Source organism: Odocoileus virginianus, chromosome 30 (assembly GCF_023699985.2).
Source record: "Odocoileus virginianus isolate 20LAN1187 ecotype Illinois chromosome 30, Ovbor_1.2, whole genome shotgun sequence".
In the NCBI taxonomy this organism is placed as follows: domain Eukaryota; kingdom Metazoa; phylum Chordata; class Mammalia; order Artiodactyla; family Cervidae; genus Odocoileus; species Odocoileus virginianus.
Window position 1 is genome coordinate 23,217,157 of NC_069703.1, and position 12,006 is coordinate 23,229,162.

Sequence of the window (12,006 nt, forward strand, 5' to 3'; positions counted from 1 at the left end):
CGCATGACTCGGTCCCTTGGAAGAGGAAATCCAGGCGCCAGCCAGCACCAGGAAGCCTCCATCCTCAGTCCTCCCTGCCTCCACGCCCACCTTTCAAAGACTCAAGACACTAGTCCACACTCAAACAGTTTATTAAAGTCAGGGAGCTTCATCAGGAATGCAGAGGGGAGAAGATGGGAGATGCCCCACCCTCCTCTCTCAGCTACCCTTCTCCAACAACTCATCTGCAGCCCAGGCCCCCTGGGCTGACCCTAGGAGGTGGGGCTGGCGTCAGGCAGACTGCACTGCATAAATATTCGGAGGCCACAGCCTGAATCAGCAGCGTCAAGGGGCCAGGGAGACGGGATCTGGGGCAGGAAAAGGTGGCTCCAAGGGTACCTCTTCCCAGGCTTGCTCTGAGCCGGAGGGCGACCCCACGCCAGAGAGAGGGGCCCCTGGGGTCTGGGGCTGTGGCCAGCCCTATCCTTCGAGTCTGGCAGGTGGCTCCGGGTGGTTGGGGGAGGAGCGGGGCCAGGCGCCGCCGCCTTGCCGGTTTCGGGGGCACAGGGCGGGGTCAGGTGCTGTTGCCCTGCTCCTGCTCAAAGAGCAGCATGGCCAGCTGCGAGCGGGAGCCGAGGCTCTCGAGCGCGCTCTGGCGGCAGCGGTGGTAGAGGTCCTCGCTGAGCCGTGCACTGCACGTCTGCGCCCGATAGCGCTGCAGCAGTGCCGGCTCCACAGCCCGCAGCACATGCAGGCTGGAGAAACGCAGGAACAGCTCGTACACATCCAGGCTCTCCATCAGCTCCTCCTCCTGGTCCGAGGATGCTGCCAGCCGTGCTCGGGCCGCCACGTAGTCGGAATTGTAGAAGCAGGCCTCAGTGGCCGCCTGGCGATCGAAACGGCCTGTATCGCGGCCCAGTTCGGGGGGTCCTGGGCCCTGGGGTGGGGCCACGGCCGGGTGGAAGGCCTGGAAGTGCATGGGGAAGAAGGCCTGCCAGCCAGAGATGGCATGCATGCGGCAGCGGTTCAGGAAGTCAGGAGTGAGCACCGTATCTGGCCCGGCCAGCAGGAACAGCGTGTCCAGCGGGTGCTTCTTGGAGAGGAGATCCATGAGGCGCAGCGGGGAGGGTGCGGCTGTCTGCACGCTGAGCCAGGGCACCCGGGCACCAGGGAAACGCCGCTCCAGTTCTGCCACATGGGCCTTGACGGGGGCAAAGACATCGGCGTGGGCCGCCCGCTGGGCCTGTCGGGGCTCATATAGTAGCAGCAGGGTCAGGGCTGCGGCAGCATCACCAGGCTCCAGCGCCGCCGTGGCAAAGGCCTCCAGGAAGGCAGGGGCCAGGTCACGCTCAGCCGCGGCCAGTGGGAGTAACACAGTGAGACGCGAGGCCTCCGTGACGTAGGGCACGGGCAAGATCTCCACGCGGCTCAGTGGCCGTAGCAGCTGCACCCGGCGGGTGAGGGGCCGGCGGCCCCCCTGGGGGGTCAGTGCCTCCAGCTGCAAGTCCAGCGTGTACTCCATCCCGCGGGCAGGATCGAAGCGTCGGTAGCCGTTAACCAGTTGCTGTTTCTGGAGCCGCAGGGCCGGGTGATATCGGCGGTTGAGCTCCTCTAGGGCTGCCCCCAGAACGTCAGCCACATCGGCCCGGTCAGCCCCACGCAGCGGGCAGCGGGGGGAGCCATCAGCGCAGGAGAAAGCATGTTGCTCTGTGAAATAGTCCCAGCGCAGCACCTCAAAGCGGGAGGCAGGGCGAGACGGTGCTGGAATGCCCACTGGCCAGGCGGCTGCCCGCTCCCCATCTGCTGCCAGGCGGCTGGTGTTCTGGATCTCCCACTGGGTTGGAGGAAGAGGCCATGAGCCAGGCGCGGACCACGGGGGCCAGCACGCAGCCGGGAGGCTGGGCAGGAGCACGTGGCACTTAGCACAAGTCCCCAGTCCCTTGCCAACCTCAGCCCACTCAATGCTCCCACCTGTCCTTTCCCCAGATGGGAGGCAGCCTAAGAATTAAATTGGAGAGGCTCCTCAGAAAAGGTAGAAGCAGACAGGGACCAGAGAGCAGAGATGCTGTGATTCTTGTGCTAATTTTTTTATTTTCCTGGGATCTCTGAGACCTCTTAGGAAACCCCACTCTCCACTCCTCACCCCCTACCCCCATCCTCCACCTCCTACCCTCCACACCCCCCTACTCCTAACTCCCCACCCCCCAGACTCCCTACCCCTCACCCCCAGCCCAGACCATACCTGTAACTCCTGGATCTCCTGGTATGTGCGTTCCAGTTCAGCTCGAGCAAAAGCCTTGTGCAGCTGGTACACGTGCACAGGGTCACGGACAGGGTGAGCAGTCAGGGCACTACGGAAACGAGGGTCCCCCTCCTGCATGGGCTCCCCAGGGCTCAGCTCCAGGTAGCTATAGTGGACCCCCTGGGGAGAGGAAGGGAAGTGGGAAGTATGAAGGGAGAGTGCCCCACGCCCCCAATAGTGTGTGTCTCATCTCTCCATCCTATGACCTTTTGTGGACTTGGGGTCAGAATTCTGTGGGTGTTGGCCTAACTTGACCAGTTGTGAGCTTGTGTGACCTTGGGTAAACCTCTGCCAGCTCATCTGTGAAACAGGCATGTGTCCTATCTCAGAGCTGTCCAGAGTCTCAAATAAAATAATAATGGCCAATACCAAACACCTACTATGTGCAAGCCTCCCTTATTTTTTCTAATCCTTATAACAAGCCTGAGAAATAATTATTTCCATTGGTATGGATGAGGACGCTCAGGACATTCAGTAACTTACCCAAGGTCACAGGGATAGAAAATGACAGAACTGCAGAGAAACCCAGGCCTGTATCTCCAACCACTCTCTCTGCCTCTCAGGGGGATGTGCACACGCCCAGATGGGAGGCACCAGTGGGGAGGCTTCTCTTCTTACCTCGTGGTCGCCAGTGCAGCCCACCCCGGTGGCATCAAGGATGCAGCGGCCCAGCCACTCATCCGGGCGCGCACTGACGATGTCATTGCGACAGGCTTCCAGGTGGGGGCGCAGCTGCTGCAGCAGTGTACGCGACAGCAGCACCCCAAAACCCCCGTGGCAGTAGCGGCCTGGGGCAGGCTCTCCACCGATGAAGTCCTGGGGCCGGCCCAGATAGAGGTGGGCAGCGGCTGCCAGGCTGAGACGGCCGACTAGGCGAGCCAGTCCGTGTGCCTCGGTGTAGGTGGCATCGGGTACTAGGAAGAACCAGTCGAAGTCGTCGCCGTGCTGTTCCAGCAGGTGCCGCAGTGCCAGGTGCAGGTGCCCAATGGGCCGCTCCTCGCCTAGCGTCACCACGGCCATACCTGGTGGTGCCCGGCGGCCCCTCGAGCCTGTCAGGAACACCACACGCTCCAGCCTGTGCCCCAGCGTGCGGTTCACGGCCACGCCCAGCGTAGGCAACGTGGCCTGTGAGGTCAGCACCGCCACGAGCAACTTCTGCCTGATGCCCAGCTCCGTGCTGATGTAGCGAGTCCTGGGGGTGGGGGAAAGATGGCACAAAGTTATAAAAAACACAAGTAGGCCAGGCAGAGGGTGGCATACGTAGGCTTCAGCAGGTCATGTCCTCGTTGGGCCTGTTTCCTCGTTTATGATAGAATAACTCTGTTCCAGGGGTCACGAGGATTTAAGGGAATTGTTGACCCTACCTATCCAAATGCTTTTAAAAGGGAGATAGTATTATCCATGCAGATATGAGAGATATATTATGGGTCTGATTCTCCATTTTGCTATTTAGTAGTTGAGTCTTTGAGCGAGTTATTTAACCCACCTAAACCTTGGGTAGCCTCATCTGTAAAATGGGATGATTGTATCTCTTTAAAGCACTTAGCCAAATTCTTGGCACACAGGTACTCCACACATCACGTACATACTTATTTCTAAATAATATGCCATTATACCACAAATACATCACAGAAACGATGGAAAGGGGTAGATGACACTGAGGCATAGTGAATGTGTTTGGGGGGGCTCAGGGGTTCCAGAAACTTACCTTCCATAATATAGAAGGTAAGCTGAAGAACTGGAATTTGAACTCAGTGTTACTTAGGAGAAATTATTTCAACTCACAGGCAGAGGCACTAATGGGATGGATACATCATCCTTTCCCCACAAACCTCCCTCTTTCCCAGGTGCCCACCCAGGAACAGGAGATATAGGCAAATCCTTGTTGTTGTTTAGTCAGTAAGTCACACCTGACTCTTTATGACCCCCTATAACCCACCAGGATCTTCTGTCCATGGGATTTCCCAGGCAAGAATATTGGAGTGGGTTGCCATTGCCTTCTCTAGGGGATTTTCCTGACCCAAGGATCAAATCCAGGTCTCCTGCATTGGCAGGCGAATTCTCTTACTGATGAGCTACCAGGGAAGCCCCCATAGGTAAATCCTAGTTCTCTCTTTTCTCTTTCCCTCTCTCAATGCACCCACTCTATATACTAGTCATTTCTCTAAACCTAACACCCAGTCAGTGAGCTCTGAAGACCTTTGAGGGTCCAGGGGGTCAAGCAGGTTTAGGTCAGAGGCGAGTGAGTTCTGCCCAGGTCTGGATGGGGCCTCCAAACCTTCCCAGGGAGCAGGGCCATCGGAAATGATCAGGGCCCAAAGACTTCCTGGCTTGTCAGACCCTTCCTTCCGGGGCCTGACCCAGCCCCAGGCGGCGTCCGCTGCGCACCCATCCCAGCCGGTTCCCAGGGGGTGGGGCTGGCGGGTCCAATCCCTACCTGACGGCCTTTTTGGCGGCCTGGCCAGGCTGTGCAGGGTGGTAGGGCAAGACACGCGGCTCCCAGTTCTCCCCGGCACCTGCACCGTTCCCGGGCCTCTCGCGCTCCGCTCCGGGCTGCACCGAGTTGGGCCGGCGCGCCGCATTGGTGTTGCCGCGCGGAGGCAGCTCAGAATCTCCGGGCTGGGGCGGCCCTGGGCCGCAAGGCTCCTCCACCCAGGTGACGCTGAGTAGGCTCAGAGTGAAGCCCAAAGAGATACCCACGGCCACGGGCCCCGCGGGCCTCAGCACCGACAACAGCAGCGATGCCCGCATGGCGCCCGGACCGCGGGCCCCCAGCCCTGGAGCAGCCCCAGAGCAGCAAAAGGAGGCTTCGAGGGGGCGGGACCGGGGAGGGGGCGGATCCGGAGGTCCTGAGCCAAGCGGGCGGGTCCCCTCCCTCCCCGCCGAGCAAGGCCAGCCGCCGGAGCGGAATGCCCTGCGCCGCGTTCCTGTGCCCCTCCAGCTGCCGCTCGGTACCGCGTAGGGTCCCGGCGCTGGGCGCGGGAGCCTCCGCTAAGGCCGCCGCTGTCCGACGTGTCACTGGAAGGGCCCCGCCCCCGGGGTGGGGTCTCGGGCTCCAGCTACCGGAGAGGGAGGAGAAGGGGGAGGTTAAAGGGGAAGGACCCCCGGAAGTGCCCCCTCCTCAGTGCGGGAGAGGCAGACGTCGGGGGCGGAGTCCCTTACCTCCCCCCCGGCGTGGTTGGTGCGTCCCGTGTGACGTCAGAAGCAGCCCGCCCCTGCCTGGATGGTGCGCCCTGAGTGACGTAAGGAGCAGAGGCCGGAGCTGTCCATCAGCACCAAAGGCCGCGGGCGGGCTCAGGGCATGGGGCCGCGGCTCTGGGGCAGCCCGAGCCCCTGCTCCTGCTTCTTTCCCTTCCCCAGGCCCAACCTAAGTCCCCGGACGTCGCGGGACTGGAGTGCCACCCGGTGTTGGAGGCGGAGCGGCGTCGCCGCCGCGCAGGGACCGGTCCCTCCGGCCCAGCAGCCCCTTTCCCCTCACCGCGGACTTTTACCGGACCCCAGTCAGCTGGAGGCTCTGGCGCCTGGCGACCGCGGCCCCTCCGGTCCCTGCACAGCCTCTTTCGCTCAGAAGCTCAGGTCGCCTCCAGCCCAGGTAGATCTTGGATAATCCCAGATTTAGCCGCCCACAGACCAGTCTCCTGGCTGCCTTCTCACCAGCAGCACACTGCCCTCATCTCCCCCCAACGCAGTCCCCTTTTAACTTCTTCATCCCAGCTCCCTCTAGCCAGGCACTCTTTCCCTCTTTTGTCTTTTGTCCCTTACTTCAGGGATGCTTCCAGAGCTGTGTAATGTGGGCACCACTCCTTTGTCCACTGTATCTTTGCCTAGTTCTCCACTCCCATCTCACCCTCATCCTGGTGGAGACCCAGGACTCCTCCTTGACCCCCAACTTCCTCTCTGTCAGGCTGACGTGGGAGGGTGACTCCCTTCTGTTCCCAGCACTATGCCGGGCACTGTGGCAACACTTCGGTTCCAGCTGCTGCCCCCAGAGCCAGATGATGCCTTCTGGGGAGCACCCTGTGAACAGCCCCTGGAGCGCCGGTACGAGGCACTGCCGGCCCTCGTTTGCATCATGTGCTGTCTGTTTGGAGTCGTCTACTGCTTCTTCGGTAAGACCCCATCTCATTCCTCACTTGCTCCCCCCCCCCCCCAACGCTGGTTCCCCAAGTTATTTTTCTGAGGCATCTCAAACCTTCTTTGGAACTTTACCATGAACTATCTTTCTTTTCTCTTTTTTCATCCCGTACATGTTTGTAGATAATTTAGACTCTAGATCCTAGAGGACACAGGTTTTGAATTAGGCATGCTTGGATTCGAACGTGGTTCTGCACTTTACTAATTACGATGCCTTGGGCACATTAACCTTTCTAAGCCTCGGTTTTCTCATCTGAACAGTGGAAACAATGATATTTATCTCACATGAGGTTGTTGTGAAAATTAATAAGCACTCAATAAATAATAGTTATTGTGGTAAAGATGTGTTTGGGTCACTATGCTAGGTGGGCACCAAAAACATTTAGAAGGGTGAGTTAACATGGTCCCTTACCACAGGGTATAATGTCTAATGAGGGAGAGACTTCTGTCTCATTCATACCTATGATACATGTTAGAGGGAGCTAAATGGTGATCACATACATGGGGATATATGTATAAGGAAAGCTCCAGTAATCAGTGCTACTGTGAATTGTCCAGGACACAAGGGAGTTCGGTTGGATAGGCAAGTGGGGGCTGAAATCCAGACCGTGCTCTACTTGCCAAACTCTAGAGCTTGGTGCAAGGCTGCTTTGCCTAGAGGAAGGCACAACTTTTTCTAATTTGTACCAAAGTGCCAGATGGTCTAGTGGAGTAGGTGCCCAGTGACTACAGCAAGAAGTACAGAACTTCAGATAGGGAAGTGAGGTTTATTGGCTGAGCATCCAGGGAAAGCCTCCAGGCAGAGCATTACAGGTGGCTGGATGAAGTGCAAAGGAAGGTTGGAGGTCTGAGTTCCAGGTTGGGCAGAAATAGGGCAGGACTTATGTTCTGCAGCCTTTACACCTCCCCCTAGAATGGCTGGGTAGTAGGCAGGCATGGAAGCCAGATGGTCCCTCTCCTTCCACCTCCAAACTCTGGGCTGAACAATTGCAGAGTGGGCAGGAGGAAGAGCCCTTCTATAGGTTCAGGACACATTCTGGGTCTCCAAGGAGTCTGTGTCACCTCACCCCCTCCATTATTTATACCCAATCCCTCTACAGTTGCTCAATGCAGCCTGCCAATCCCTCTCCTGGTCTTCCCTGCCCTGTGGCTCTTGGAGGCGCCCACTCTCAGGCTCTTGGACCCTTTGAGCCATTGTGCCTGCCCTACTCCTTTTCATGATCCTAGAACCTCCTGGACTCCAGTGCTTCCTCTCATTCCTAGCACTGATTCTCCTTTTTATAACCTTTCTCTTTGGCTCTCCCTGACCATTTGACCCCCATCTCTGACTTCCATCTTCTCAGCTTTTCAGGGTCCCTCACACTTCCAGGTACCCTTTCTGGGCCTAATGGCCTTATAACCTCCATTTTTCTGAAACTCCACACCACTATTTGCCCTATAATCCTCTTCAACTCCCTATGGCTCCTTGTGAGCCCTATTGACGCCCCCCCCCCCCCCCCCCCAGCCACCAAGCTATCTCATTACCTTCCATCCATCTGACTCTCTATTACTCCTAACACAGGGGAATCCCTATGACCCCATTGTCTGTTTGCCCCCTATGATCTCAATGTTTACATTTTCTGGCTTCAATATTATTACCCTCTCTCAAAAACCCTTTAATATGCTCAGTGATACCACATCTGTCAATTCCCTTGACCTTAAAAGGCTTCATCTTTCTGAACCTGTGTGACCTCATCTCTCATGCTCTTTCTGACTTCCAAATACCTCATCTCTCTGAATAATCCCACCCTAAGGACTCCAGGGATTTTATTGGTCATCTATCTGTGAGCCCAGTGACCTCTCTCCCTGATCTCTATGATCCCCAAAACCCCAGTGACCCTGAAACGGATACAGTGATCTATCTCTATCTCAAAAACCCAACATTCCTTTTAATGACTGTCTGTTTCCCACAGACTCCCAATGACCTACCTCTCTGACCTTCTTTGACCCCAGTGGTCCCTTCACTGTTGCCCTCAGGACCCCAGGGACCCCCAATTCTCTGAGCTTAGTGTCCTGCCTCTGGTTCCCCTGTGATTCCTTGTTCTTGACCCCTCTGACCTCCTACCTCCAGCCCTGTGACCTTGTTTTGGCCTCTCACTAGCCCCTGTTTCCCTCCAGGTTACCGTTGCTTCAAGGCAGTACTCTTTCTCACTGGGTTGCTGTTTGGCTCGGTGGTCATCTTCCTGCTGTGCTACCGAGAGCGGGTGCTGGAGACGCAGCTGAGTGCCGGGGCAAGCGCAGGCATTGCGCTAGGCATCGGGCTGCTCTGCGGGCTGGTGGCCATGCTGGTGCGCAGCGTGGGCCTCTTCCTGGTGGGCCTGCTGCTTGGCCTTCTGCTTGCCGCTGCTGCCCTGCTGGGCTCTGCACCCTACTACCAGCCGGGCTCTGTCTGGGGCCCCCTGGGGCTGCTGCTGGGGGGTGGCCTGCTCTGCGCCCTGCTCACTCTGCGCTGGCCCCGCCCGCTCACCACCCTGGCCACTGCGGTGACCGGTGCCGCACTCATCGCCACGGCTGCTGACTACTTTGCCGAGCTGCTGCTGCTGGCGCGCTACGCGGTAGAGCGTCTGCGGGCCGCCCCCGTACCCCCGCTCTGCTGGCGGAGCTGGGCCTTGCTGGCACTGTGGCCCCTGCTCAGCCTCATGGGCGTTCTGGTGCAGTGGCGGGTGACGGCCGAGCGGGATTCCCACACGGAAGGTGAGAGGGTACAGGCCAGGGTGGGCATGACAGAGATGGGTGGTTGGGTAGGGGAGGTCTAAGCTGTTGTGGATGGGGAACGGAGCTGTAGGCACCAGCAGCAGAAGGCCTCAGTTGAGTTACAGAGAGCAGACTGGCTCAGGGTCTGGGAGAGCAGGACCTCAGTGCCACCATCCATGCCACAACAACAGATGGAACAGCAGCTCTGTGCCAAGCCCCTTCCAGACATCTGGGGATGCAACAGAGACAAAAACGGAAAACTCCCCCCGTCCTTCCAGGGTTACATTCAGGGTGAGGGAGACAGACAACAGACAGGCAGACTAACGAGATAATTCCCATTGTGTGGACTGATATGAAAGAGGTGTGCAGGGTAATGTGACATATGGATGGGGTGGCCAAGGAGGGGTGTCACATGGAAGAGGTGACATTTAAGCAGAGACCTGAAGGATAAGGGATCAGCCATGCAAAGACCTAGAGAAGAGGGAAGAGCAAGGGTGAGGGCCTGAGAGGGAATGAGCTTGGCCTGGTGAGGAGGTGGGGTGGGAGTTGGGGGGTAAGGGGGGCGACTATGTGGCCACAGTGGGCCATGATGAGGACTCCGGATTTTATTAGAGGGCTGGTGCAATGCCATTGGAAGTTTAGCAGGAAGGATATAAACTAATTATTTTCTGGCTGCTGCAGAAAGCATCAGGGAAGGCAAGTGTAGAAGGGAAGCCAGTGGGGAGGCAGCTTAGTTGGCCAGTTTAGAGATGATGATGGCCAATCTAGGTGAGTCACCTATGGCTCCAGATTAGGGGAGAGGTATGGTAGCAGCCTGGAAGAGGTACCTAGAGCCTAGGAATCTTCCCTAAAGACCTTTGGAAGAAAAGACCTGTGGGAGGCCCTATCTGGCAAGTGGGAGACCAGGAGAGTAAAGGAGGAGAGGTTTCAGACCAGGGGAATCTGGGGGCCTGGAGTCCCCAGGTAGGAAGGGGCGGGGATCCTTGGGTGAGATGAGGTACGTGGGCCTCTGAGAGCCTGCTCTTCCCCACCCTTCTCAGTGGTCATCAGCCGGCAGCGCCGACGTGTGCAGCTGATGCGGATTCGGCAGCAAGAAGAACGCAAGGAGAAGCGGCGCAAAAAGAGACCCCCAAGGGCTCTCCCCAGAGGCTCTCGGGCTCCTCCGAGGCCTGGGCCCCCTGACCCTGCTTATCGGCGTAGGCCAGTGCCCATCAAGCGCTTCAATGGAGACATCCTCTCCCCGGTGAGCACCCCGAGCCCTTCCCTCCAGCCCAAGTGGGGAGAAGGGGGTGTTGGACTCTGTCCAAGCAGGACTGGGCCTTCCCCAGGGCTGGTCACCACCAAGAAGGCCTAGGGCTTGTCCACCACTTAGGGGCCTGATGGGTGGGGGAGAGGTGTCCTGAGTGTGGATTTTAATGAGGCATGGTACAGGGAAGGGCTTCAGGGCCATGGACTCTGGGGGTGGTTAGGTCCCAGGCTGGCAGAGGACCGGGATGGGTCCCAGGCTTGTGATGGCTCAGGCTGAGGCCGTCTGCCTGGGTGGCTTTCAGGGCAGGTGTCTGCAGTGGCACCCTCACACCTGTTTCTCCTCTCCCACAGAGTTACATCCAGAGCTTCCGGGATCGGCAGACCGGGAGCTCTCTGAGCTCCTTCATGGCCTCGCCCACAGATGCGGACTATGAGTACGGGTCCCGGGGCCCGCTGACGGCCTGCTCTGGGCCTCCCGTGCGGGTATAGCAGTCCAGCTGCTCCTGCCCGCCTACACTCATCGGTCACCAGCTCTGCCGGCTCGGGGAGGCCTGTTGGGCCAAGGCTCAGCCACCTGGCCTTGTGCCCTTTGGCCGTTCCTTTTCCCACCCTGGAGAGGGATGGCTTGGCCACCAGATGGCAGGACCTGGCTCAGGCTTGGCCTGGCCTGAGGGGAGAGCCCCTTCCCAAGCTCCCCGGGAGCTCTTAAGGGACGCGAGTGTGAGCCCTGCTGGGCTGTGCTCAGGGTTGTGAGTGTCGCCTGTGTGTGCGCGTGTGGAGGGGTGGGCTTGGAGGGGACCCTGGGACCCTTGCCTTAGATTTCTGATTGGTAGGGCTTCTCCAAGGGTGGCCCCACCTCCTTGCCCACTGCTGGGGTCCCATGGGCCACTCTCCTGCATGTCTAAGTGGAGGAAGTCTGCCTTTCTCCCCCATCACCTCCACCTCTCAGCCAGACTCATCTAAGCTTCTTGTCCTTGTCCATGGGGCAGACTGCAGTGGTCCTCACTCTGATCTCCTGTCCTCTGCAAGTCACCAGCCTGAGGGGAGTGGCAGGGGATGGGGTGGGCGGTGCTGCTTGGGGCTGGGTCTGGGAAGGGGGCTTGGAGGAGGGGGCTTAAGTGCGCGGTGCATGTCCGGTGTCTGTCATGCCACCCTGGACACCTCATGCTTCTGTCTCCTCCCACCCCACCCTGTTTTACATCTTTTATAAATGTGCCAAACTGTGCGGCTTCTGCCAGGAGTGGTGGTCTTTGGTGGCTGGCACTTCTAGGAGCCAAGATGGAAGCATTGCAGGCTTTGGTCCCCTGCATCACTCATTCTGCGGGGGCTCCAGGCGAGTTCTGTCCTCCCATGTCACAAAGAGAGCCAGGAAAGGAGCTGTACCTTTTTTATTGTCTCCCAACACCTTGGGTCCCCTCCCTCCCTACCTCCTCCCAGGGTAAGGGCATGTGCCCTCCAGGCTATCTGAGGGCACCTGCCTGGCCTGGTTCTGGCCTCCTAGCTACCTGCAGAGGAATGACTGTGAGTGGGGCTGGGGAGACAGTGGTTACCACATTCCTCTCCCCTGGCAGAGCCTCGGTACCCACACAGGAAGAACTGGGCCCTCACCC

At 58.5% G+C, this 12,006-nt stretch overlaps 2 protein-coding genes across 2 annotated transcripts; one reads left to right on the forward strand and one right to left on the reverse strand.

Moving 5' to 3' along the window:
* Positions 1–113: 113 nt before the first annotated feature.
* CHPF (chondroitin polymerizing factor) lies at positions 114–5,268 on the reverse strand. The gene is made up of 4 exons (XM_020904847.2): positions 4,719–5,268; positions 2,900–3,473; positions 2,222–2,401; positions 114–1,813 (listed from the first exon to the last, which is right to left on the reverse strand). Exons 1-4 carry the CDS (start codon positions 5,030–5,032, stop codon positions 554–556), a joined length of 2,328 nt encoding a protein of 775 aa, XP_020760506.2. The 5' UTR covers positions 5,033–5,268; the 3' UTR covers positions 114–553.
* Positions 5,167–11,621, forward strand: TMEM198 (transmembrane protein 198). Its single transcript, XM_020904849.2, has 4 exons — positions 5,167–6,390; positions 8,573–9,148; positions 10,189–10,391; positions 10,748–11,621. The coding sequence occupies exons 1-4, from the start codon at positions 6,225–6,227 to the stop codon at positions 10,883–10,885; spliced, it is 1,083 nt and encodes a 360-aa protein (XP_020760508.1). The 5' UTR covers positions 5,167–6,224; the 3' UTR covers positions 10,886–11,621.
* Positions 11,622–12,006: the final 385 nt, after the last annotated feature.

Coding starts and splice junctions, on each gene's coding strand:
- TMEM198 (XM_020904849.2), top strand. CDS start 6,225: ATGCCGGGCACTGTGGCAACACTTCGGTTCCAGCTGCTGCCCCCAGAG. Junction 6,391..8,572: donor AGTCGTCTACTGCTTCTTCG/GTAAGACCCCAT, acceptor GTTTCCCTCCAG/GTTACCGTTGCTTCAAGGCA. Junction 9,149..10,188: donor GCGGGATTCCCACACGGAAG/GTGAGAGGGTAC, acceptor CACCCTTCTCAG/TGGTCATCAGCCGGCAGCGC.
- CHPF (XM_020904847.2), bottom strand. CDS start 5,032: ATGCGGGCATCGCTGCTGTTGTCGGTGCTGAGGCCCGCGGGGCCCGTG. Junction 3,474..4,718: donor GCCGCCAAAAAGGCCGTCAG/GTAGGGATTGGA, acceptor CCCCACCCCCAG/GACTCGCTACATCAGCACGG. Junction 1,814..2,221: donor AGGAGATCCAGGAGTTACAG/GTATGGTCTGGG, acceptor CCTCCAACCCAG/TGGGAGATCCAGAACACCAG.